This window comes from Eptesicus fuscus, chromosome 4 (assembly GCF_027574615.1).
Source record: "Eptesicus fuscus isolate TK198812 chromosome 4, DD_ASM_mEF_20220401, whole genome shotgun sequence".
NCBI classification, from domain to species: Eukaryota; Metazoa; Chordata; class Mammalia; order Chiroptera; family Vespertilionidae; genus Eptesicus; species Eptesicus fuscus.
The window spans coordinates 12,898,161-12,920,055 of NC_072476.1; the positions used below are offsets into that span (position 1 = coordinate 12,898,161).

Sequence of the window (21,895 nt, forward strand, 5' to 3'; positions counted from 1 at the left end):
CCATGCAGGAGGCAACCAATTGATGTGTCTCTTTTCACACCAATGTTTCTCTATCTCTCCCCCTCCCTTCCACTCTTTCTAAAAACCAATGGAAAAATATCCTCAGGTGAGAATTAACAAAAATTAATATAATATAATATAATATAATATAATATAATATAATATAATATAATATAATATACCTGTTGGGAAATAGCACTGGATCCAAAAAATAGATTCAGAAAGCCTGCCCACATTTTCTATCTGCTTGAATGCTTGATATTAATACATCAGCTGTAGTACTTGCTTACCAAGAGAAGGACCTTCTGCCTTTGCTGCCCCAAGATGTAGGGAAAATGGCCACCCACAGTGGAAGCAGGCTCTGGCTCATGGGACAAGACAAAAATTAAACGCACGTGTGCGCCTGTGCTTAGTTGGTATGAATGGTGTCTAGAAAAAGTCTGAGATCAAGTAGAAGAACATGATTTCCCCATAGCATTCAATCTGAATACAAAAGGGACTTGATTTCTTACCCATTAACATCATCTCCCCAATACTGTCTTCTTCCTTCTCTGAGGTGGGCTCCTGCATAGGATCCAGGCTCACACATTCTTCTTGGGAGTGAAATATATTCAAATCCTCAAAAACCACCAGATCCTGAAAGAGCAACAGGCCCCCCCTTCCTCTTAGTAACAGAGGTTCCTTGACAGCCCTGTTGATAAGAAATACTGAGACCCAATGACGAAGGAATGGTGAAAGGGATTTATAAGTCCCACAGAGATGCAGCCAGTCAGGAAAGGAGCCAGAAGACAAGCAGAAGAAAACGATCTAAGGAGAAAGTGAAGAACAAGCCCCATTCTCCCTGCTGACTTCCGAGAGTATGTTCATATATAAAGATTGGCTGAGCTGGAAGGGATAGCAAGAACAGAAAAGGGCCTGGCTAGTGGGGCCCGGTTGTTGAGCCTCCATCCATGAACCAGGAAGTCACCAGTTAGATTCCTGATCAGGGCACATGCCTAAGTTGTGGGCTCAATCCGCACCCAATAGGCGGAGTGCAGGAGGAAGCCGATCAATGTTCCTATCTCTCCATCCCTCTCCCTTCCTCTCTCTCTAAAACAATGAATGGGAAAACCATACCCACCTCAGAATCAGCTTTCAAGCACAGAGGTACTGTCTCCTGTTCATGCTGGATTCCTTCTCTGGTCAGAAGCTTCACTTGGGGACCAGGTTGCACTGGGAAAAGAGGAAACTGCAGTTACTGGAAAAGTCAGTGAGTCTAATACAGAGACTCTACCCACACCCTAAGGTCAGTTGTCTTCACTCCTTTGGCAGGCAACTCATGGTCTTTTCTGGTCCTGTGAGCCCAGTCAGAGATCAAGCCATAAATCACAGCGTCTTGAACCTATTCTATAGGGCAGGGGTCCTCTAACTTTTTAAACAGGGGGCCAGTTCACTGTCCCTCAGACCGTTGGAGGGCCGGACTATAGTTTAAAAAAAACTATGAACAAATTCCTATGCACACTGCACATATCTTATTTTGAAGTAAAAAAAACAAAACGGCAAAAACACCCGCATGTGGCCCTGCGGGCCGTAGTTTGAGGACGCCTGATATAAGGTCTCCTCATTATGAAAAGAATGATTTCCCCTAAGTACCTTTTAAAATTCCCACAACTACTAAAGAGGGGGTTGGGAGAAGGTAAAGTCTGAAGAACCCCATAGCAAGCACAAAGTTTCCAAAACGCCACATAAACTAAAATCAATTCTATCATTCATTCACATTCATTTATCTTAAAAAAGATATTGTCGCCTTAGCTGGTTTGGCTCAGTGGCGTCAGCCTGCGGACCAAAGGATCCCGGGTTTGATTCCGGTCAAGGGCACGTATCTCGGTGGTAGGCTCCTCCTCGGCACAGGCCCTGGTCAGGGCACATGCAGGAGGCAACCAACTGATGTGTTTCTCTCACATCAATGTTTCCCTCTGTCTTCCCCTCTCTAAAAATCAATGGAAAAATATCCTTGGGTGAGGATTAAAAAAAAAAAAAAAAGATATTGCCTACTCCCCTCTCCCAATGAAAAATTGACACTACAGAAAAGAGGCACACTGCTTATTCTATGGCCTTACCCACACCCAGCAAACCACTCAAGCTCCAGCTTGAGAAAAAGACTCCCTCTCCCCAACATGTTGACTTATTAAAATCAACTACTTTTTTCAATATCCATCATCCTAACTGGGATTCCTTACTAGCAGGAAGGACTACCTCAGCCCCTGAGCACCATCCCCTTTCTCTCCCAGTGAAACAGAAGTGTTCTTACCTCTGTTCTGAAAGTTTGAGCTCACATCTTTCATGATAACCAAGGTCTCTTTGGCACTCTGATTGGGCTGGGCTAGTCCCGGCTTGGGCAAGAAGGTGAGGAAGTGCTCCAGAACCAGCTGGTGGATGGTCTTGGGCCTATTAGTAGCATCTTGAAGTAGGTCTTGGCCTAGCCTGGAGTTTGGAGGAACTCTCAGTATAAAGGACTGCTTTGGCTTCGGAGGCATAGGAAACACTTTTGCAGCCATCGTGCCTTGAAATCACACACCACACTCCTTTGTGTAGAGCTTCAGAAGCCACCTCTTTCTGAAGAAAATCTGCCAGAAAGTTGCAGACAAGAGATATCATCGGTTACCCACAAGATCAGGCAGAGCATGCCTACACGTGTGGCTTGGGTAGTGAGACCACATGAGATCTAAGTCAGAGAAGAAAGACAAGCTGGGGTAGGGAATTCATAGATGAAATGGATACTCTTAGCAAGGACTGAAAGGAAGATCCTGAGAATGAAAGCTAGAGGATGGCCAAACCGCAAGGACCAAATGGAAGGGAGCAAAGGCATCCGACAGAAGACCAAGGGCTATTATCCTAAGAAATACAAAGTGCAGATTTCACTGGGAAGAGTTGTTTAACTCATGCTGGTAGAGCAATGGGCTAGAACAGCGGTCGCCAACCTAAGGAAACCTCTGGAGCAGGGGTCGCCAACCGGTGGTCCGTGAGGTCCGAAAGGTTGGCGACCGCTGGGCTAGAAGGCAGGAAATCTGGGGGCCAATACCGAGCGTATCTGTATAGAAGTCAATCAGCTTTGGACTGAATCTGACCGGAGATCCCTCGGATACCTTTCCAGGGACAGCCGATGGCTCGAGAAGAAAACGCAAGGCCGCATGAGGTGCCTCCTTTCTGCTGAGAGAGCTCCATTGAAAGCGGCAGGTGAGCTATCCCGGTAGGACCACCAGTCCTGGCCCGCGCTAGAACCTCTCCCATTGGGCAAGGGCTACCTTGAGCGCCAAGCCCGGCCTGGGCGTTGCCTGGGGCCAGCTCCAGGCTCCCTATCCAGCCAAGCTCCTCCAACAACGGACCACGATCCACGATCCGCTCCCCAGAGGTTGCCTCAAGCCTGGTTCCCGCCCTCGCGGAGCACCTCACCTTTCGGAGGCTCTGCCACCCCTGGGCGCTCGCTGAGGGCAGCCCGGAGACCCAGGCTCGAGGAGAGACCGGGAAACTAGGCGCGGGAAGCCGAGACCTCCCCTCGCCCTTGGGAGTGTCCTCACAATCTCCCAGAGACTATTGGTGCGCCGAAACGCCAGTTAGGAAAGACGGCAGGACGCGGTGCCTTCTGGGAGCCCGGGCTACTCAGCATCTGTGACGTCACGCCCGGTGCCTCGTTTCCGGTGCGGTAACCTGGTCTCCCTACTCGGAGCGAGCAGTCTGCCGTTGAGGCGAGGCTCGAGGCAGACCGGCGGAGCTCACAGGGCTGGAGGGAGGCCAGACCGGAGACAGCCGCTTTCTCTGTGTCCCTACCTGGAAGACGGGAAGCAGAAGGCTAGCTCCAGTCCTCCATGACCGGCTAGCACCACTCCAGGTACGGGCTAACTCTAGGTGCTGCTGGGAAATGCAGTTCAACTCTAATCAGCCAATGGGAGGTCTCCAAGCGCAGCGGTTGGGGCGGGGCAGAGCCGCGGCTAGACCGGAAGCGAGTTGTCTCTGGGACCGGAAGGTTTGTTCCCCGCTGCCTCAGTTGCCGTCGCTGCATCCGGGGTGAGCCACAGGATTACGGGGGTGGGAAGTGAGTAGTGTTTCAGGGCTTCTGCCAGATCCTGGGTCCCTCCTATCAGGGCCGGCCAGTAGGTCAGAGCCTGGCGACCCTTCTCTCCTCTGCTTGACAACTTCAACACATCTTACTTTATAAGGAATCCTAGTCCTCGGACCACGCCATCTCTGCTCTCAATTTGTTTCTCACTGACGCCTAACAGCGTCTTTTCTCTTTGCATTGTTCCCATACACTGATCAGGGTTGGAATAACCCTAGGGATTAGTTTATTCCTCTTTGTAACACCGGCCACCAGCAGGATGACGAAAGTAAATGTAAATGAATGCCTTTATTATTTATTTATTTACTTCAGAGAGAGGGAGCGATAGAAACATCAATGATGAGAATCATCCATGGGCTGCTTCCTGCCCGCCCCACACTGGGGATGGAGCTCACAACCCAGGCATGTGCCCTGACCCGGAATCAAACCCTGACCTAGAATCAAACCCCAACCTTCTGGTTCACAGGTCGATGCTCAACCAACTGTACCACACCAGCCAGGGCTAGGGCTGAATGTCTTTTCTTAACCCTAACTATAGGACACTCACTTAGCCATTGTTTAAAATATGTTATAGAGAGACTAGTGTCAAAACTGTAGCACCAAACTTTTTTAAAAATAAAGATTACCTGCCTTTGCAGACATCAGAATTACTAAAAAAAACCTTAAATCAAAGCACTATGGTTTTAACTAAGAGTACATAAATAGAACAGTAGAAAAGACTAGTAAGTGCCAAAATTGGTCAGAATATATGGGAACCTATATGAAAGGGCAGCATTTCAACTTAGTGTAAAATAGATGGTGCTAGCAAAAACTGTTCTGAAAAAGAGTAAGACTCCTGTCCTTATACTACATACAAAAAATGGAATTTAAACAATAAGAGAACATTAAGTTTAATGATGAAGCAAAATAGGAAACTGAGATGCCTTAAAATAAAATATAAACCATTGTGATGACATAGTTTTTTTTTAAAACTATAATCGTTCAAAATTTTTTATTCAATTGTTGGAATCAAAGAGAAGTGTTTAGTTCATTTTGCAAAAGTAAATCAACTGAAAGTGTGAATCCTATTGTAAAATTTGGAAGTTCAACACAAGATAAAATGATTTATTTTTTGGTAAACATATGGAGACAAGTTTAGAATCAACGAAGTCTTATGATAAAACAGAAAAAAAACACAATATTAAGTCAAACAAGAAATAGACTGGAAAATAATTGTAAAAAGGCAGATAAAGAATTAGACATTCCCAACATACAAAGAATACCTACCAACTGACAGAAGATGAAGGCAAAGGTTATGAAGTCATTCCACAGAGCAGGAAAACTAACTGGTCATTAACTATTGAAAAGCTTGTTAGTTCTCTACCTGGTTTGGCTTAGTGGGTAGAGCATCGGCCTGTGGACTGAAAGGTCCTAAGTTTGATTCTAGTCAAGAGCACATGTCTGGGTTGAGGGCTCAATCCCCAGTGGGGGAGGGGGATTGTAGGAGGCAGCCGGTCAATGATTCTCTCTCATCGTTGATGTTTCTATCTCTCCCTCTCCCTTCCTCTCTGAAATCAATAAAAAAATATTTTAAAAAAGAAAAGCTGGTTAGTCACTTTGGAAACAGTTTGGCAGTCACTCAAGTTTTAACATAGACTTGCCATATGATCCAGCAATTCCGCTCCTAGGATAAACCTAAGGGAAGTGAAAACATGTCCACATAAAAGCTGTACATGAATAGCAGCATTATTTTTTAAAATATATTTTTATTAAAAAAAAATATATATATATTATTTTTATTGATTTCAGAGAGGAAGGGGGAGGGAGAAATAGAAACTTGGATGATGCAAGAGAATCATTGTTCAGCTGCCTCCTGCATGCCCCACACTAGGATCGAGCCCACAACCTGGGCATGTGCCCTGACTGGAATTGAACCATGACCTCCTGGTTCATAGGTCGACGTCAACCACTGAGCCACGCTGGCAGGGCTAGCAACATAATTTTATAATGGCTGAAAAGTAGAAACAACCCAGATGTGTATTAACTAATGACTGCTGAGTGGATAAACAAGATGTAGTATCTTTAATAATAAAATCGTAATATGCTAATTAGACTGGATGTCTTCCAGACGAAGCCGGGGCTGCAAGGGAAGCTCGGGTCCCAGGTGCCAGAGGAAAGCTGGTGCCAACAGCCAGGGGAAGGAAAGCCTACTCTTGCACGAATTTCATGAATCAGGCCTTTAGTATCCCTATAATTATTCAGCAATAAAAATGGAATAAAGTACTGGCACATGCTGCAACATGGATTGACCAAGGCACTGATAATGGATTTTTGGGGGGGTGATGAAAATGTGCTGGAATTAGTGATCATTTTTTGTACACATTGTGAATTGTACCAAAAACTACTTAATTGTACACTTTATTTTTTAATTTAAAAATTTCAATTACAGTTGACATTCAATCTTATTAGTTAAAGTGTACAGTTTAATGGTTAGACATTTATATAATTTACAAAGTGATCCCCCTAATAAGTCTAGTACCTATCTAGCAGCATACATATTTATTTCAATATTATTAACTATATTCCCTATGCTGTACTGTACTTTGCATCCTGGTGACTATTTTGTAACTGCCAGTTTATACTTCTTTTTTTGTTGTTGTTGTTAATTCTCACCAGAGGATATTTTTTCCATTGCTTTTCAGAGAGTGGAAGGGAGGGAAGAGGGGGAGAAAGAGAAAAACATTGTTATGAGAGAGACACATCAACTTGTTGCCTCCCAAATACGCCCTGAACAGGGGGTGGGGAGCAAACCCAAACCCAGGGACATACTTGACCAGGAATCGAACCCACGACGCTTCAGCGTGTGGGCTGATGCTCTAACTACTGAGAAACACTGGCCAGGGCCAGTTTGTACTTCCTAATCCTTTCATCATTTTTGTCCAGCCCCCAAACCTCTCTCCCATCTGGCAGCCATGAGTTTGGTCTCTGTATCTATGAGTCTTGTTTCTGTTTTATTCATTTATTTTGTTCTTTAGATTCCACATATAAGTGAAATTATATGGTGTTTGTCTTCCTATGTCTGACTTATTACACTTAGCACAATACCCTCTAGGTCCATCTGTATTCTTGCAAATGGTAAGATGTCATTCTCTTTTATGGCTGAGTAATATTCCATTGTATTTATGTACTATATCTTTTTTTTAATGTATTTTTTATTGTTGATGGTATTACAGATATCTCCCATTTTCTCCCCTCTTTCCCCCTACCTACCACCCAGGTCTTCAACACCCTGTTGCCCATGCCCATGGGCTATGTTTATAAGTATATAAGTTTTTTGGTTTATCTCCTCTCATCCCCACAATCCCACATTGAAGTATGTCAGTCTGTTCCATGCCTCCCTGTTTCGGGTCTTATTTTGTTGGTCAGTTCATTTTGTTCATTAGATTCCATAAATAAGAGAGATCATGTGATATTTGTTTTTCTCAGTTTGGCTTATTTCACTTAGCATAATATTTTCCAGGTCCATCATTGCTGTCCCAAAGGGTTAGAGATCCCACTTTTTGAGAGCTGCATAGTATTCCATAGTGTAAATGTCCCACAGCTTTTTTATCCATTCACCTACTGATGGGCACTTGAGCTGTTTCCAAATCTTAACTATTGTAAGTAATGCTACTATGAACATAGGGGTACATATATTCTTTCCAATTGCTGTTTTGGGGGTTTTAGGATATGTTCCCAGAAGTGGGATCACTGCATCAAAAGGAAGTTCCATTTTTAATTTTTTGAGGAAATTCTATACTGTTTTCAGTAGTTGTTGCACTAATCTGCATTCCCACCAGCGGTGAACTAGTGTTCCCTTTTCTCCACATCCTTGCCAGCACTTGTTTGTTGATTTTTTTATGATAGCCATTGACAGGTGTGAGGTGGTATCTCATTGTGGTTTTAATTTGCATTTCTCTGATGACTAGTGACTTTGAGCACTTTTTCATATGTCTTTTGGCCATTTGTATTTCCTCTTTGGAGAAATGTCTATTTCTCCAAAATGTCTTCTGCCCATTTTTTAATTGGATTGTCTTTTTTTGTTGTTGTTGAGTTGTATGAATACTCTATATATTTTGGATATTAATCCCTTATCAGATGTATTATTGGCAAATATGTTCTCCCATTCAGTGGGTTTCCTTTTCGATTTGATGGTGGTTTCTTTTGCTGTGCAGAAGCTTTTTATCTTGATGTAGTCCTATTTGTTTATTTTCTCCTTAGTTTACTTTGCCCCAGGAGATGTATCTGTAAACATTTTGCTGCATAAGATGTCTGAGATTTTACTGCATATATTTTCTAAGGTTTTTATGGTTCATGCCTTACTTTTCAGTCTTTTATCCACCTTGAGTTTATTCCTGTGTATGGTGTAAGTTGGTGGTCTAGTTTCATCTTTTTGCATGTGTCTGTCAGTTTTCCTAGTACCATTTGTTGAAGAGATTGTCTTTACTCTGCTGTATGTTCTTGCCTCCTTTGTCAAATACTAATTGACCATAATGGTGTGGGTCAATTTCTGGGGTCTCTGTTCTGATCCATTGGTCTATATGCCTGTTCTTGTGCCAGTACCATGGCTTTTTTTTATTATAATGGCTTTGTAGTATAGTTTGATATCCGGTATTGTGATCCCTCCTACTTTGTTCTTATTTCTCAAGATTGCTGCAGCTATTCAGGGTCTTTTATGGTTCCATATAAATTTTTGGAGTATTTATTCTAACTGTGAACTATGCCATTGGTATTTTAATAGGGATTGCATTGAATCTGTAGATTGCTTTGGATGGTACAGACATTTTAATGATGTTAAGTCTTCCAATCCATGAACATGGTATACGCTTCTATTTCTTTGTATCTTCCTCTATTTCTTTTTCAATATCCTATAGTTTGTTTTTTTTGTTTTTTTTGTTTTACTTCCTTAGTTAAGTTTATCACTAGGTATCTTATTTTGTTGTTGTTGTTGCAATGGTATATGGGACTGCTATTTTTCATTTCTCTTTTTGAGAGTTCATTATTGGTGTATAAAAATGCCATAACAAAAACAGGAAAAAACATAAATATGCCATAGATTTGTGGATGTTTATTTTGTACCCTGCTACCTTGCCAAATTCATTTATTAAGTCTAGTAGTTTCCTGGTGGAGTCTTTTGGGTTTTCTATGTACAATCTCATGTCATATGCGAATAATGACAGTTTTACTTCCTCCTTTCTAATTTGGATGCCTTTTATCTCTTCTTTTTTTAAAAAAAAATATATTTCATTGATTTTTTACAGAGAGGAAGGGAGAGGGATAGAAAGCTAGAAAATCGATGAGAGAGAAACATCGACCAGCTGCCTCCTGCACACCCCTTACCGGGGATGTGCCCGCAACCAAGATACATGCCCTTGACCGGAATTGAACCTGGGACCTTTCAGTCCGCAGGCCGACGCTCTATCCACTGAGCCAAACCGGTTTTGGCTTATGTCTTCTTATCTGATTGCTGTGGCTAGGACTTCCAATACTATGTTGAATAACAGTGGTGAAAGCGGGCATCTTTGTCTTGTTCCTGCTCTTAAGGGAAACACTTTTGGTTTTTGTCCATTGAATATTATGTTGGCTGTAGGTTTCTAATATATGGCCTTTATTATGTTGAGGTATGATCCCTCTATTCCTGCTTTACTGAGAGTTTTTATCAAAAAAGTGTGCTGGAGTTTGTCAAATGCTTTTTCTGCATCTATTGATGTGATCATCGGATTTTTATCTTTCATTTTGTTTATGTGATGTATCACATTTATTGATTTGTGAACATTGTACCAGCCTTGTATTCCTGGAATAAATCCCTCTTGATCATGGTGTATGGGTTTTAGCATTTATGTTCATCAGGGATTTTGGCCTGTAATTTTCTTTCTTTGTAGTGTATTTATCTGGTTTTGGAATTAGGATAATGCTGGCTTTGTAAAAAGAGCTTGGAAGTGTTCCTTCCTCTTCCATTTTTTTGTACTAGATTGAGGAGGATAGGTGTTAGTTCTTCTTTGAATGTTTGGTAAAATTCACCTATAATCCACCTGATCTAGGGCTTTTGTTTGCTAGGAGTTTTTAAATTACTGCTTCAATTTTACCAGTTGTTATTGATCTCTTCAGGTTTTCTGATTCTTCCTGTTTGAGTTTTGGAAGATTGTATGTTTCTAGGAATTTGTCCATTTCACCCAGGTTGTCCAGTTTGTTGGCATATAGTTGTTTACAGTCCTTTGTATTTCTGTGGTGTCCATTGTTATATCACCTCTTTCATCTCTGATTTTATTTATTTGGGTCCTTTCTCTTTGTTTCTTGATGAGTCTGGCTAAGAGTTCATTGATCTTCATTTATCTTTTCAAAGAACCAGCTCTTGGATTTATTGATCTTTTGTACTTTTTTTTTTAGTCTCTATGTCATTTACTTTCACTCTGATCTTTATTATTTCCTTCCTTCTATTTCTACTTCCTCTGGGCTTTTCTTGCTGTTCTCTTTCTAATTTATTTAGTTTTAGGGTTAGTTTATTAGTCCTTTTTCTTGTTTCTTGAGGTAGGCCTGTGGGGCTATGAACTTCCCTCTCAGGACTGCTTTTGCCGAGTTCCATAGGTTTTTGGTGGTTGTATGTTCATTTTCATTTGTTTCTAGGAAATTTTTAATTTCTTGCTTGATCTTATTGGTAACCCACTCATTGTTTAATAACATGCTATTTAGCCTCCATGTATTTGAGTATTTTTGAAGGTTTTTAATATTATTATTATTGTAGTTGATTTCTAACTTCATGCCATTGTGATTTGAGAAGATGTTTGGTATTATATCAACCTTCTTGAATTTGCATAGACTTGTTTTGTGCCCTAACATGTGGTTTATCTTTTTTTTTTTTTTTTTCAGTCTGTAGTGAGTTTCTTTCTGGGCCAACAGTTCTTTTGAGTCCCGGTTTCTATGTCCAACAGTTGTTAATGTGTTCATAACAGCAATGATATTTCAGTTCTGGATGGTGGACAAATGGTGGTATTGCAGGTCTGACCCTCTCTGGTTTGGTAACATGTGGTTTATCTTTGAGAATGTTCCATGTACACTTGAGAAGAATGTATATTCTGTTGCTTTAGGGTGAAATATTCTGTAAATATTGGCTAGAACCATCTGATCTAGTGTGTCATTTAAGGCCTCTGTTTCCTTGTTAATTTTTTGTCTGGAAGATCTATCCAATTATGTCGGTGGGGTGTTAAAGTCCCCCACTATGAATGTTTTGCTGTCAATCTCTCCCTTAAGGAAAATCAAGTGTTTTTTAATGTACTTAGGTGCTCCTATATTGGGTGCATATGTGTTTACAAGGGTTATATTTTCTTGTTGAATCATTCCTTTAGTATTATGAAGTGGCCTTCTTTGTCTCTTGTTATGACCTTTGTTTTGAAGTCTATTTTGTCTGATATGAATATTGCCACTCCAGCTTTTTTCCCCCTTTCCATTTGCATGGAATATATTTTTCTATCCCTTCACTCTTAGTCTGTGTTTATCTTTTGTTTTGAGGTGGGTCTCTTGTAGACAGCATATATATGGGTATTGTTTTCTTATCCACTCAGTCACCCTATGTCTTTTTACTGGAGCATTTAGTCAATTTACCTTTAAGGTTGTTATTGATAGGTATTTATTTATTGCCATTTTTATTTTCTTTATGCCTATGATCATCTCTCTCCTTTTCTTCTTCTTAAAGCATTGAACATTTCTTGCATTGCTGGTTTGGTGGTAATGTGCTTCTCTTAACCTCTTTTTGTCTGGAAACCTTTTTATTTCACCTTCAATTTTAAATGATAGCCTCGCTGGATACAGTAGTCTTGGATTTAGGCCCTTGCTTTTCATTACTTCAAGTACTTCATGCCACTTCCTTCTGGCCTGAAGTGTTTCTCTTGAGAAGTCAGTTGACATTCTAATGGGAACTCCTTTGTATGTAATTTTCTCTCTCTCTTGCTGACTTTAAGATTCTTTCTTTGTCTTTAACGTTTGCCATTTTAATTTTGAGGTGTCTACGTGTGGTCTCTTTGGGTTCATCTTGATTGGGACTCTGTGCCTCCTGAACTTGTGTGGCATTTTCCTTCACCACATTGGGGAAGTTTTCTGTCATTATTTCTTTATTTTTTATTTTTATTTTTTTAAATATATTTTATTGATTTTCTACAGATAAGAAGAGAGAGGGATAGAGAGCTAGAAACATCGATGAGAGAGAAACATTGATCAGCTGCCTCTTGCACACCCCCTACTGGGGATGTGCCCGCAACCAAGGTACACGCCCTTGACCGGAATCGAACCTGGGACCCTTGAGTCCGCAGGCCGATGCTCTATCCACTGAGCCAAACCGGTTTCGGCATGTCATTATTTCTTTAAATAGGTTCTCTGTTCCTTGTTCATCCCCTGCCCCTTCTGGTATTCCTATAATGCAGATGTTGTTACATTTCATATTGTCCCAGAGCTTCCTTAACCCTTTGCACTCACTTGCTTTTTTCTCAATTCCTTTATTCTAATGCTAACCGTGTCGAGTCACACTTGACACCCGAGTGTAAAAGGTTAAGCTATTTTTCTGCTTTTTAATTTTTTTTTCTATTTACTGCTCTAATTGGGTATTAATTTCTACCATGTCTTCCAAATCCTCTGCCTCATCCAGTCTACTTTTAATCCCTTCCAGCATGTTCTTCATGTCAGATATATCATTCTTCATTTCTGTCTGGTTCCTGTTAATGGCCTTTATTTCATTTCTCATGCTGTTGTAATTTGCACAAAGTTCCGTAAGCATCTTTATAACCATTGCTTTGAACTCTATTTCTGATAGGTGGCTTGCTTCCATCTCATTTAGTTCTTTTTCTGGAGATCCCTTCTTTTCTCTCATGTGGGGGCTGTTTCATCGTCTCCCCATTTAAGCTGTCTCTTTATATTTGCTTCTATGTGTTGGAACTGCTATGCCCAGTCTTTGTAGGATGGCCTTATGTAGAAGGTGTGTTGAGGGGTCCAGTGGTGTAGTCTCTTTGTTCACCTGAGCTGGATGCTCTAAATGCCCCTTGTGTGCATTGTTTTGGCTTTCATGTTGTAATTGGGACTTGATTGTTGATGTCCCATTTGTGGGAGGGGTCTCCCCCTTGACTTGCTGCCAGTGAGGTTCAACCCTAATGTCTTTTTGCCAGCTATCCAGTGGTCAGGGACTCCTTAGCCCACAGGCTGGGTCTGCCTTGGGTCTCACACCTTGATTGACCCTGTTCTGGGCTGTACTTCCTTCCCCCATGGAGCTGGTCCAGCAGGTGTCAGCTGCAGGCAGTTGGGGTCTTGCCGGTTTTTGCCTCTCTGAGCAGTCTCCCATATCTTCTTAATTCAGTCATCTATCGATGGATACTTAGGCTGCTTCCATATCTTTTTTTTTTTTTAATATATTTTATTGATTTTTTACAGAGAGGATAGAGAGTTAGAAACATCGATGAGAGAGAAAGATCGATCAGCTGCCTCATGCACACCCCCCACTGGGGATGTGCCCGCAACCAAGGTACATGCCCTTGACCGGAATCGAACCTGGGACCTTTCAGTCCACAGGCCGACGCTCTATCCACTGAGCCAAACCGGTTCCGGCTGCTTCCATATCTTGACTATTGTACGTGGAATGCCCACCTTTGTCTCTTTTATAGCCTTTGTTTTGAAGTCTATTTTGTCTGATATAAATATTGCTATTCCATATTTTTTAACTTATATTTGCATGAAATTTCTTTTTATATCCCTTTAGTTTCAGTCTTTTGATTGGAAGTGGGACTCTTGTAGGCCATATATATATATATGTATGTATCTTGTTTCCTTCTCCATTCAGCCACCCCATGTTTTTTGATTGATGCATTTAATTCATTTACATTTAAAGTAATTGTCGATAGATATGTAGTTACTGACATTTTATTATTCCTATTTTTTTTATTGTTTTCTATTCTTCTTAGAGAAGGGCTGCCCTAGCTGGTTTGGTTCAGTGGATAGAGCCTCAGACTGAGGACTGAAGGGTCCTGGGTCAGATTCTGGTCAAGGGCACATGACGGGGTTGTGGGCTCGATCCCTAGTAGTGGGCATACAGGAGGCAGCCAATCAATGATTCTCTCATCATTGATGTTTCTATCTCTATCTCTCCCTTACTCTCTGAATCAATAAAATATGTTAAAAAAAAAAAAAAGAAGAAGAAGAAGGGCCTTTAACAGTTCTTTAATGCTGGTTTGTTGGTGATGAATCCCTTTAGGTTCTTCTTGTCTGGGAAGCTGTTTACTCTCCTTTGATTCTAAATGATAGCCCTGCTGGGTAATCTTGGTTGTAGGTCCAGTTTTTCATCATTTGAATATTTTGTGGCAGTCCCTTTTGGCCTGCAAAGTTTCTGTTGAGAAGTCAGCTGACAATTTTATGGGAGCTCTCTTATAGGTAACTAATTACTTTTCTTTTGCTGCTTTTAATTTTCTCTCTGTCTTTAACCTTTGGCATTTTAATTATGATATGTCTTGATGCAGGTCTCTTTGGGGTTCATCTTGTTTGGGACTCTCTGTACTTCCTGGACTTCTATGTCTATTTCAAATAGGTTTTCAATCCCTTGCTCTCTCTCTCTCTCTTTTCCTTGTGGTACCCCTATGATGCGAATGTTGTTGTGCTTGAAATTATCCCATAGGTCCCTTAAACTATCCTCATTTTTAAAAATTATTTTTTTCTTTTTGCTGTTCTAATTGGGTGGTGTTTTGTTTTTTTAATCCTCACCTGACTATATGTTTTATTGATTTGAGAGAGAGGAAGGGGGAGAGAGAGAGAGAGAGAGAGAGAGAGAGAGAGAGAGAGAGAGAGAGAGAGAGAGAAACATCGATGTGTGAAAGAGAAACATTGATCGATTGCCTCCCATATGTGCCCCAACTGAGGATTGAACCCACAACCTAGATATGTGTCTTGACCAAGAATTGAACCCACAAATTTTGTGTGCATGGGATAATGTTCCAACCAACTGAGCCACCCAGCCAAGGCTGATTGGGTGTTTTTCATTAGCTTGCCTTCCAAATTGCTGATTTGATGCTCTTCTTCATCTAATCTATTTATTTCATCAAATGTAGTCTTCATTTCAGTTATTTTAGTATTCATTTCTGACTGGTTCTTTTTAATGGGTTCTCCTTCTTGTGTAAGTTCATTGAGCATCATTATAAACAGTGTTTGGAACTCTGTATTCGGTAGATTCCTTGCCTCCATTATGTTTAGTTCTTTTGCTGGAGTTTTGTCCTGTTCTTTCATTTGGGACATATTTCTTTGTCTTTTCATTTTGGCTGCCTCCCTGTATTTATTTATATATATTAGGTAGATCTATGTTTCCCAGTGTTGGCAAGGTGACTTTATCTAGTAGGTGTCCTGTGGGGCCCAGTGGTGAGGACTCCCTGCTCACCTGAGCTGTGTGCTTCAGTGGTGTTCCTGGTGTCAGTTTTGTGTGCTCTCCTGTTGTAGTTGAGCTTTGGTTTTGCCATTGACATGTCAGTGGTGGGATTGACCCTAAGGTGGACTGGCTGTGACTATAGTGGATGAGCTAGAGTATGGGGGTTGACTCCGTGGAGTGTTATTTACTGTACTGGGGCTCTGGTGCCTGTCGAGTCTACAGGTTGTGTGTGTCATTTATAGAGCTAATTTGGTGATGCTCTAGTATGATCTGAAGCCAGCCACCAGGTGTGTTGGTTCTGGGGCCTTTTGGGAGGGGCTCCAGTTCAGGCCCAGATCAGCCATTACCTGTGCCTGGTCTGCAGACAAGTGATGTGATCTACAAAGTGATCTATGTTTGGTAGTGCCTGTGCTGGACTTAGAAATGCTTGAGAGAGGCTCTGGTGCAGACCAAGGACTACTGCCACTAGTCCTGGGGCCACTTAGCCAGGGGTAGAGGTCATGCCCAGGCCAACTGCTGCTTGTTTGGAGTTTGTGGGCCTTTTAGAGATGTGATGCAAGTCCACAGCATGGGACGAGACTGGCAGCTTGTGAGGAACAGCCACTGAAAGAGGTTTGGGTTGGCGTGTGAGTTAAATAGGATGTGTTTCAGGGAATCAACAGTGTGGGGTGAGTTTGATGGCAACTCAGATTTGGTATCAGCCTGTATCTGCTGGCTGTGTGCAGGGAGGGCTCAACAAAGGAAGAATGGTACTTGCAGCAGTTTAGTCCCAGAGAGAGCTGCTCCTCCAGCCGTCCTAAAGCCAGACAAGTCAGTTTCATCCATTCTCTCCCTGCAATTTTTTGAGTGTGTCCCTGAACTGGAGTCAGAGTGAGTGAGTATGTCAGCAAGTAAGTGTGTACACAGGCCCTTGAAGAGGAATACCTGGGACAACAGCAGCCCTCCATGTCACCCAGACAGAATCTCCACTGATTTTCACAGCCAGATGTTTTGGAGAATCCTTTTCCTGGCACTGGTGCTGTGGTCTGTGCCCAGTGTAGGGCTGGGACGCCTGGCTCCCAAGGGAGGACCTCCACAGCTGAGATATCCCTCCCAATTCTTAATCACCACACGTGGGTGTGGGACCAGCCTGTTTCATGTCTTCGCCCTTCTACCAATCTTGGTGAGGCTTCTTATTTATAGCCTCAGTTGAACGAGTTTTGTTCAGCTGCTCTTCAGATGGTTCCCAAGGGTGGCTGTATAATTTAGTTGTAATTTGATGTGGTTGTGGGAGAAGGCAAGCATGTAAAATAGGAAGTCCTATATACTTTAAAAGGGTGAATTGTATGGTTTGTGAATTATACAACAATAAAAAACGACCAGACACAGGGAAAATTTCATCTTAAAGATACAAATGTTTAGTATCCAAAATATTTATAAAGAAATACTACAAATAAAAACAGTTAAGTATCTAGACTCAAAAAGTAGGAAACAAAAAGTAGAAATTCACTTGGAAAAATTCAGCGCCTCAATAAATATTAATGAAATAAAACATTCGTTTCTGGCTCGAAGGACCAAAAAAGAAAAAAAGAAAAAAAAGAAAGAAAACACAGGTAAAACCCCATTACATCTCTGTTAAATCAGCAAAAAATAAAAATAAATCAAACATTGCTTTGGGCAGAAACATTTTTTAATCTTTCTGAAGGATTGTTTGGCCACTATAGCAAGTGTTATCAAATAGTTTATATTTTAGAACCATTTTAGGAATAACAGGAGAAAAAATTAAGTGTATGGGGAGGTGGGGGAAAATATATACAAAGCTGGTTGTGAAAAGGTTATTACTAAGGGATAATTGGGAGTAACAAATGACCAGCCATAGGGAACAGCTAACCAAGTAGGGCACGTGAACTGTGTCAGCATATAGATTATTCGCATAGAACAAAGCTCCATAAAGACAGCAACGCATGTGTTTTGTGGTCTGGTCATAACCATGCAGAACTGGAGTCCAATCTAGGCCCTAGTGTGAAGATGTGGAAAGAGGAGGTTCGGTAGGAAGAATTTGGAGTTTAATCTTGATTTGACCCTTCCTCCCTGTCTCCCCCCCCACACACACTTACATCCCTTCTCTTTACATGTCTTTAAATGGGGGATGATAAAGGGACATCTGTGAACTAAAGCACCTAATATTCCCATAGATTTTCAGACAGAGATTAGGACAGAAAATTTGACACTTAGAATATATGTCAAATGTTTTTCCACCACAGTAGCTCCATCTCTTTCATGGTGTTTAGTGGGGAAATGGTATCTCACAGCAATCAATCAAGTGACAGCAAATGGAATTATCAAATTTTCTAATCAATTTATCAGGCACAGACAATACTCTTTAAAACCATAGTTCATGAATCCAGGCACAAAAAAATTTATAGCAAGGCACTTTGCTTATTTTTACCCCCCCTAGAATTCCCAAATCCTCAAGACAGGGGAGAATAAAATGAGGGGACATATCGTTGCCATGGGTACTGAGGGAACATGATGGTGGAATCTCTGTCTCAGGAACATCTTAGGGTATTAATCCATACAAGGGTTTATTAAGCCAGGCACTTTCTACTCTGAAAAAAAAACATGGCATGTCATCAGCATATGTGTTCTCTTCACCCTTGGTTTACCATTATTTGAGTACCATAAGCTCCTAGGGCACAAGGACTATTCTCTGATTTATTATATTTCCCAAAGCACCCAGAACCCAATATATGTTCAATAATAACTGGTGAGAGTATAAATTCAAGGTATAAGGCTGGGAGTTGGAAGAGAGATGCAAAGTGTAGGGTTTTCAGTGAGGCCCCTGGTCACCGACTGGACAGATGGTGAGAGGATCCATGTTCTTCCCTCCATCATGAGTCCCAGGGCTGAAGATAGCTTGAAGGGGCCCAGTGGAAGAGAAGCTGGTGAAGGTGTAGATGTGCGATTTGGCTGTCACATTGTAAAAGGTAATGTCTCCAGCCTTGTAGTCCAGGAAGATGCCCACACGCCTGGGGGGCTCCCTCATCCGCAGGCGGGTCGGGGGAAAGGTGGATGCCTGGTACTCATTTCGCTTCATCATCATCACCACCCAGTAGCCATTCTCTGGGGACAGAGTCATGTTCCCCTTTCTGCTTGTGGATGCCTTGCAGATGCCCAGGACCCACCCTGTCTTGTCTCCCACCTCCACTTCCCAGTAATGACGGCCAGAGAGGAAGCTCGGAGAACCCAGAGCAAAAATGCAGCTATCAAATCTTTCTGGACTGTCAGGCATACGGATCCACTTGTTTCCAAGTCTAGCACTCTTCAGGTCATCAGAGATGATGAGGTTGGGGTGGGCAGTCTCTGCATCCAGAATCACATTAACTGCAGAGAGAATTAGAATACTTAGCTGGGAGTCAATGGGCAACATCCCCTCAGGTTCACCCCACCTCCAGGAAACATGGACAGGGATCCATCAGGCAAGGCCATTCGCCTTGATCTGGCACTTACCAGCATGTGCCTGAGCATCAATCAGTTCTGGAACTACAGAGAAAAAAGAGATGAGGGGGGAAAATCCTGAGCATTCCCCATTCAGAGGGCTAAATCTACCTGGATCCCCACAACAAGGAAAGACAAGAACCCATATGCTCAGGACCTGATTCCTCTGCTTGGATATAACCCCATTCCTCCCAGACACCAGGGCTCCTCTGGTCTGATGAGTTGACCCAGGTAAAGGAGTTTCGCACAGAACCTGTGAGGGCCTGTCATGACCTTTCTCTTGCCTTTGTTACAGGTATTTTTCTCACTCTCTTCTAAAGAATGCCCAGAAATCAACAGTACAAGGGAATATCACAATAACTCCTGCTCAGCACATACCACCACCACAGTACTTACCACTGAAGGTTTCCATTTCTGAACGCAGAGTTCCTAAAGGAGAAAGAGAACTAGAGTTCATTTCCCCAGCTAGGGACAGATCAGAAGGAGGCTGAAGGCAGAGTCAGAAGACTATGAGAGTTGGAGAAGGGATGCCCGGGGGCTCTGGGCTACATGGATCTCTGGGAGGAAGTGAGCGGGCACCTTCTATCTTCCCCCAAGCCCACCTACCTGAGAAATGCTTCATGCTCTTCTCCACAAACTCTGATTTCTGGTGGAGCAGGTGGATCTTCTCTTTCACCTCTAGAGGGGTGGTCCATGGCTCAGGGACAGTCACTGTCTTGGCTCTAGAGATAAAAGACTGTTGTCCAGACAGGGCTGGAACATGGAGTGGCCCAAGCTCCCATAAAATGGAGGGAGGTGCAGCCTCCACAGGGCACACCTGGGCTTTGCAAAAAAAAGTCCTCCCTGAACTTCAATTTCTAAACATTGGTCCTCAACTTTGACCATGAATTTGCATCACCTGGGGAGTTTTTATTTTTTAAAATCTATTTTTATGTATTTCAGAGAGGAAGGGAGAGATAGATAGAAACATCAATGATGAGAGAGAATCATTGATCAGCTGCCCACAACCTGGGCATATGCCCTGACCAGGAATCGAACCATACCTCCTGGTTCATAGGTCGGCACTCAACCAGAGCCAAGCCAGCAGGCTCACCTGGGGAGTTTTTAAAAGCACTGATATTAAAACCACAATGAGTTTTAATAATGGCCTTAAAATCTTCTGATATTGAAATGCTCAGCCCAGAATTATCTATGTCAAATTAATTATACTTCCTCAGTAATTTTCTTTCTAGTGAAATAAAATGATAATAAATGAGAAAAAAAACACATACTACTGCACACCCATTAGTATGGCTGCTGTTAAGAAAAATATAGCCCTGGCCAGGTAGCTCAGTTGGTTTAAGTGTCATCTCAATATACTAATGTTGTGGGTTTGATCCTTGGTCAGGGCATGTACAAAAATTAACCAAGGTGTACATAAATAAGTGGAACAACAAATAAGTGTGCCTCTCTAAAATAAATTAATAAAAAAATTTAAAAAGAAAAAGAACAAGCCTTAGTAAGGATGTAGAGAGAGTTGAACCCTTGTACATTGCTGGTGGGAATGTAAAATTGTGCAGACACTGTGGGAAATATTATGGTGGTTCCTTAAGAAAACTAAACATAGAATTACTACATGATAGAGAAATTCCATATCTGGGATATACCCAAAAGAATTGAAAGCAGACACTCAAACAGATAGATCTATATCAATATTCATAGCAGCATTACACACAATAGCCAAAAGGTGGAAGCAGTCTAAGTGTCCATTGATGGAAGACTGGATAAATAAAATATGGTATATACATACAATGGGATATTATTCAGCCTTAAAAAAGGAATGAAATTCTGACGCCTGCTATAGCATGAAGACATTATGCTAAAGGAAATAAGCCAAACACAAAAGTACAAATATTTTTTGATTCTACTTATATGAAGTAGTTAGAGTAGTCAAATTCACAGAGACAGAAAGTAGAGTGTTGAGTGCGAGGGGCTGGGGTTGGGAGGAATGAGTTGTTATGGAATTTCCATTTGGGAAGATGGAAAAGTTCTGGAGATGGATGGTGGTAATGGTTACATAATAATGTGAATGTACTTAATGCCACTGAACATACATTTAAAAATGATTAAAATGGTAAATTTCATGTTATGTATATTTTACCACAAAAAAAAAAAAAAAAAGACTTCAAACATTGATTCCTGGGTTACACTCCTGAAGATTCAGCTTTAATTCACCAGCCATAGCCTGGATGTCAGGATTTTGTAAAGCTCAGGGGGTGATTGTAACTTCCAGCCTCCTCCCTTCCTTTCGGTCCCCTGCCTGCAGGGCTTAGCAGCTCCACTCCAGGAAAGTGCTCCCCCCTGAGGCTACAAGCACACTGCAGGAACAGATTTCTTAAGGTGAATTACATAGGACACAATCTATTAGGGAGGTTTCTTAGGAGGCCACCTACAGCACGGCAGGCTGTATTCATTCTTTCCAGTTCTCAACCCCATTTTCTTCCTCCTGATCACACTCCTGTTTTTGCTACACAAATCCAGAAAGGCCTTAGGTAGCAGCAGGAAATGGGAGGAGCCCAGGAAGGAGTCCCAGACCCAGGGCTGGGAACATCTCCCCTCTAGGACTGCCTTCCCAGATGCTTCCTGTGGGACACGGACACCCAAGGGATCACCAGGGGAGCTCTCGGTACCTGTTCAGGGTTACTCCGATGTCCTAGGAGACAAAAGAGGGAAGCTCTCTATTACCAATCTCCTAGGGGCTGCACTAACTACTGGCCTCTCTTCCTGAGTCCCATACCTCAGCAAACCTGGGGCACCTCTCCCAATTTTAATTCTAATCCCCCAAGGTGGCAGCCCAGCTGTGGCCTGCAACAGAACTGCACCCAAGTCCTGCTGATCTCTTCTGGGAGATGCCAGGAGATCCCCTCGTTCTGGGCCAC

The 21,895-nt window shown here is 42.0% G+C and overlaps 2 protein-coding genes and 1 long non-coding RNA gene across 8 annotated transcripts in view; 1 reads left to right on the forward strand and 2 right to left on the reverse strand.

The window, feature by feature from the left end:
- The window catches only part of ZNF200 (zinc finger protein 200), a 17,599-nt gene extending 13,713 nt beyond the window's left edge, over positions 1-3,886 (reverse strand). Inside the window, exons 1-4 of one of the 5 annotated variants that reach the window (XM_054714648.1) lie at positions 3,808-3,886; positions 2,291-2,606; positions 1,121-1,212; positions 513-636 (exon numbers count right to left, since the gene is read on the reverse strand). In XM_054714648.1, coding sequence (XP_054570623.1) covers positions 513-636; positions 1,121-1,212; positions 2,291-2,537 — 463 coding nt within the window. In that variant the 5' untranslated portion in view covers positions 2,538-2,606; positions 3,808-3,886. The other 4 variants (XM_028145684.2, XM_054714649.1, XM_054714647.1 and 1 more) reach the window with 4 other exon arrangements.
- LOC114231585 (uncharacterized) lies at positions 3,674-18,734 on the forward strand. Its single transcript, XR_003617573.2, has 3 exons — positions 3,674-3,868; positions 18,384-18,466; positions 18,650-18,734. It is a non-coding gene; the product is annotated as an uncharacterized LOC114231585 (long non-coding RNA).
- Positions 17,133-21,895, reverse strand: part of MEFV (MEFV innate immunity regulator, pyrin) — a 13,804-nt gene continuing 9,041 nt past the window's right edge. For both annotated transcript variants that reach the window (XM_028145671.2, XM_054714646.1), the window contains exons 6-10: positions 21,647-21,669; positions 19,584-19,699; positions 19,374-19,406; positions 18,990-19,022; positions 17,133-18,863 (exon numbers count right to left, since the gene is read on the reverse strand). In XM_028145671.2, coding sequence (XP_028001472.2) covers positions 18,310-18,863; positions 18,990-19,022; positions 19,374-19,406; positions 19,584-19,699; positions 21,647-21,669 — 759 coding nt within the window. In that variant the 3' untranslated portion in view covers positions 17,133-18,309. The remainder of the gene's footprint in view (positions 18,864-18,989; positions 19,023-19,373; positions 19,407-19,583; positions 19,700-21,646; positions 21,670-21,895) is intronic.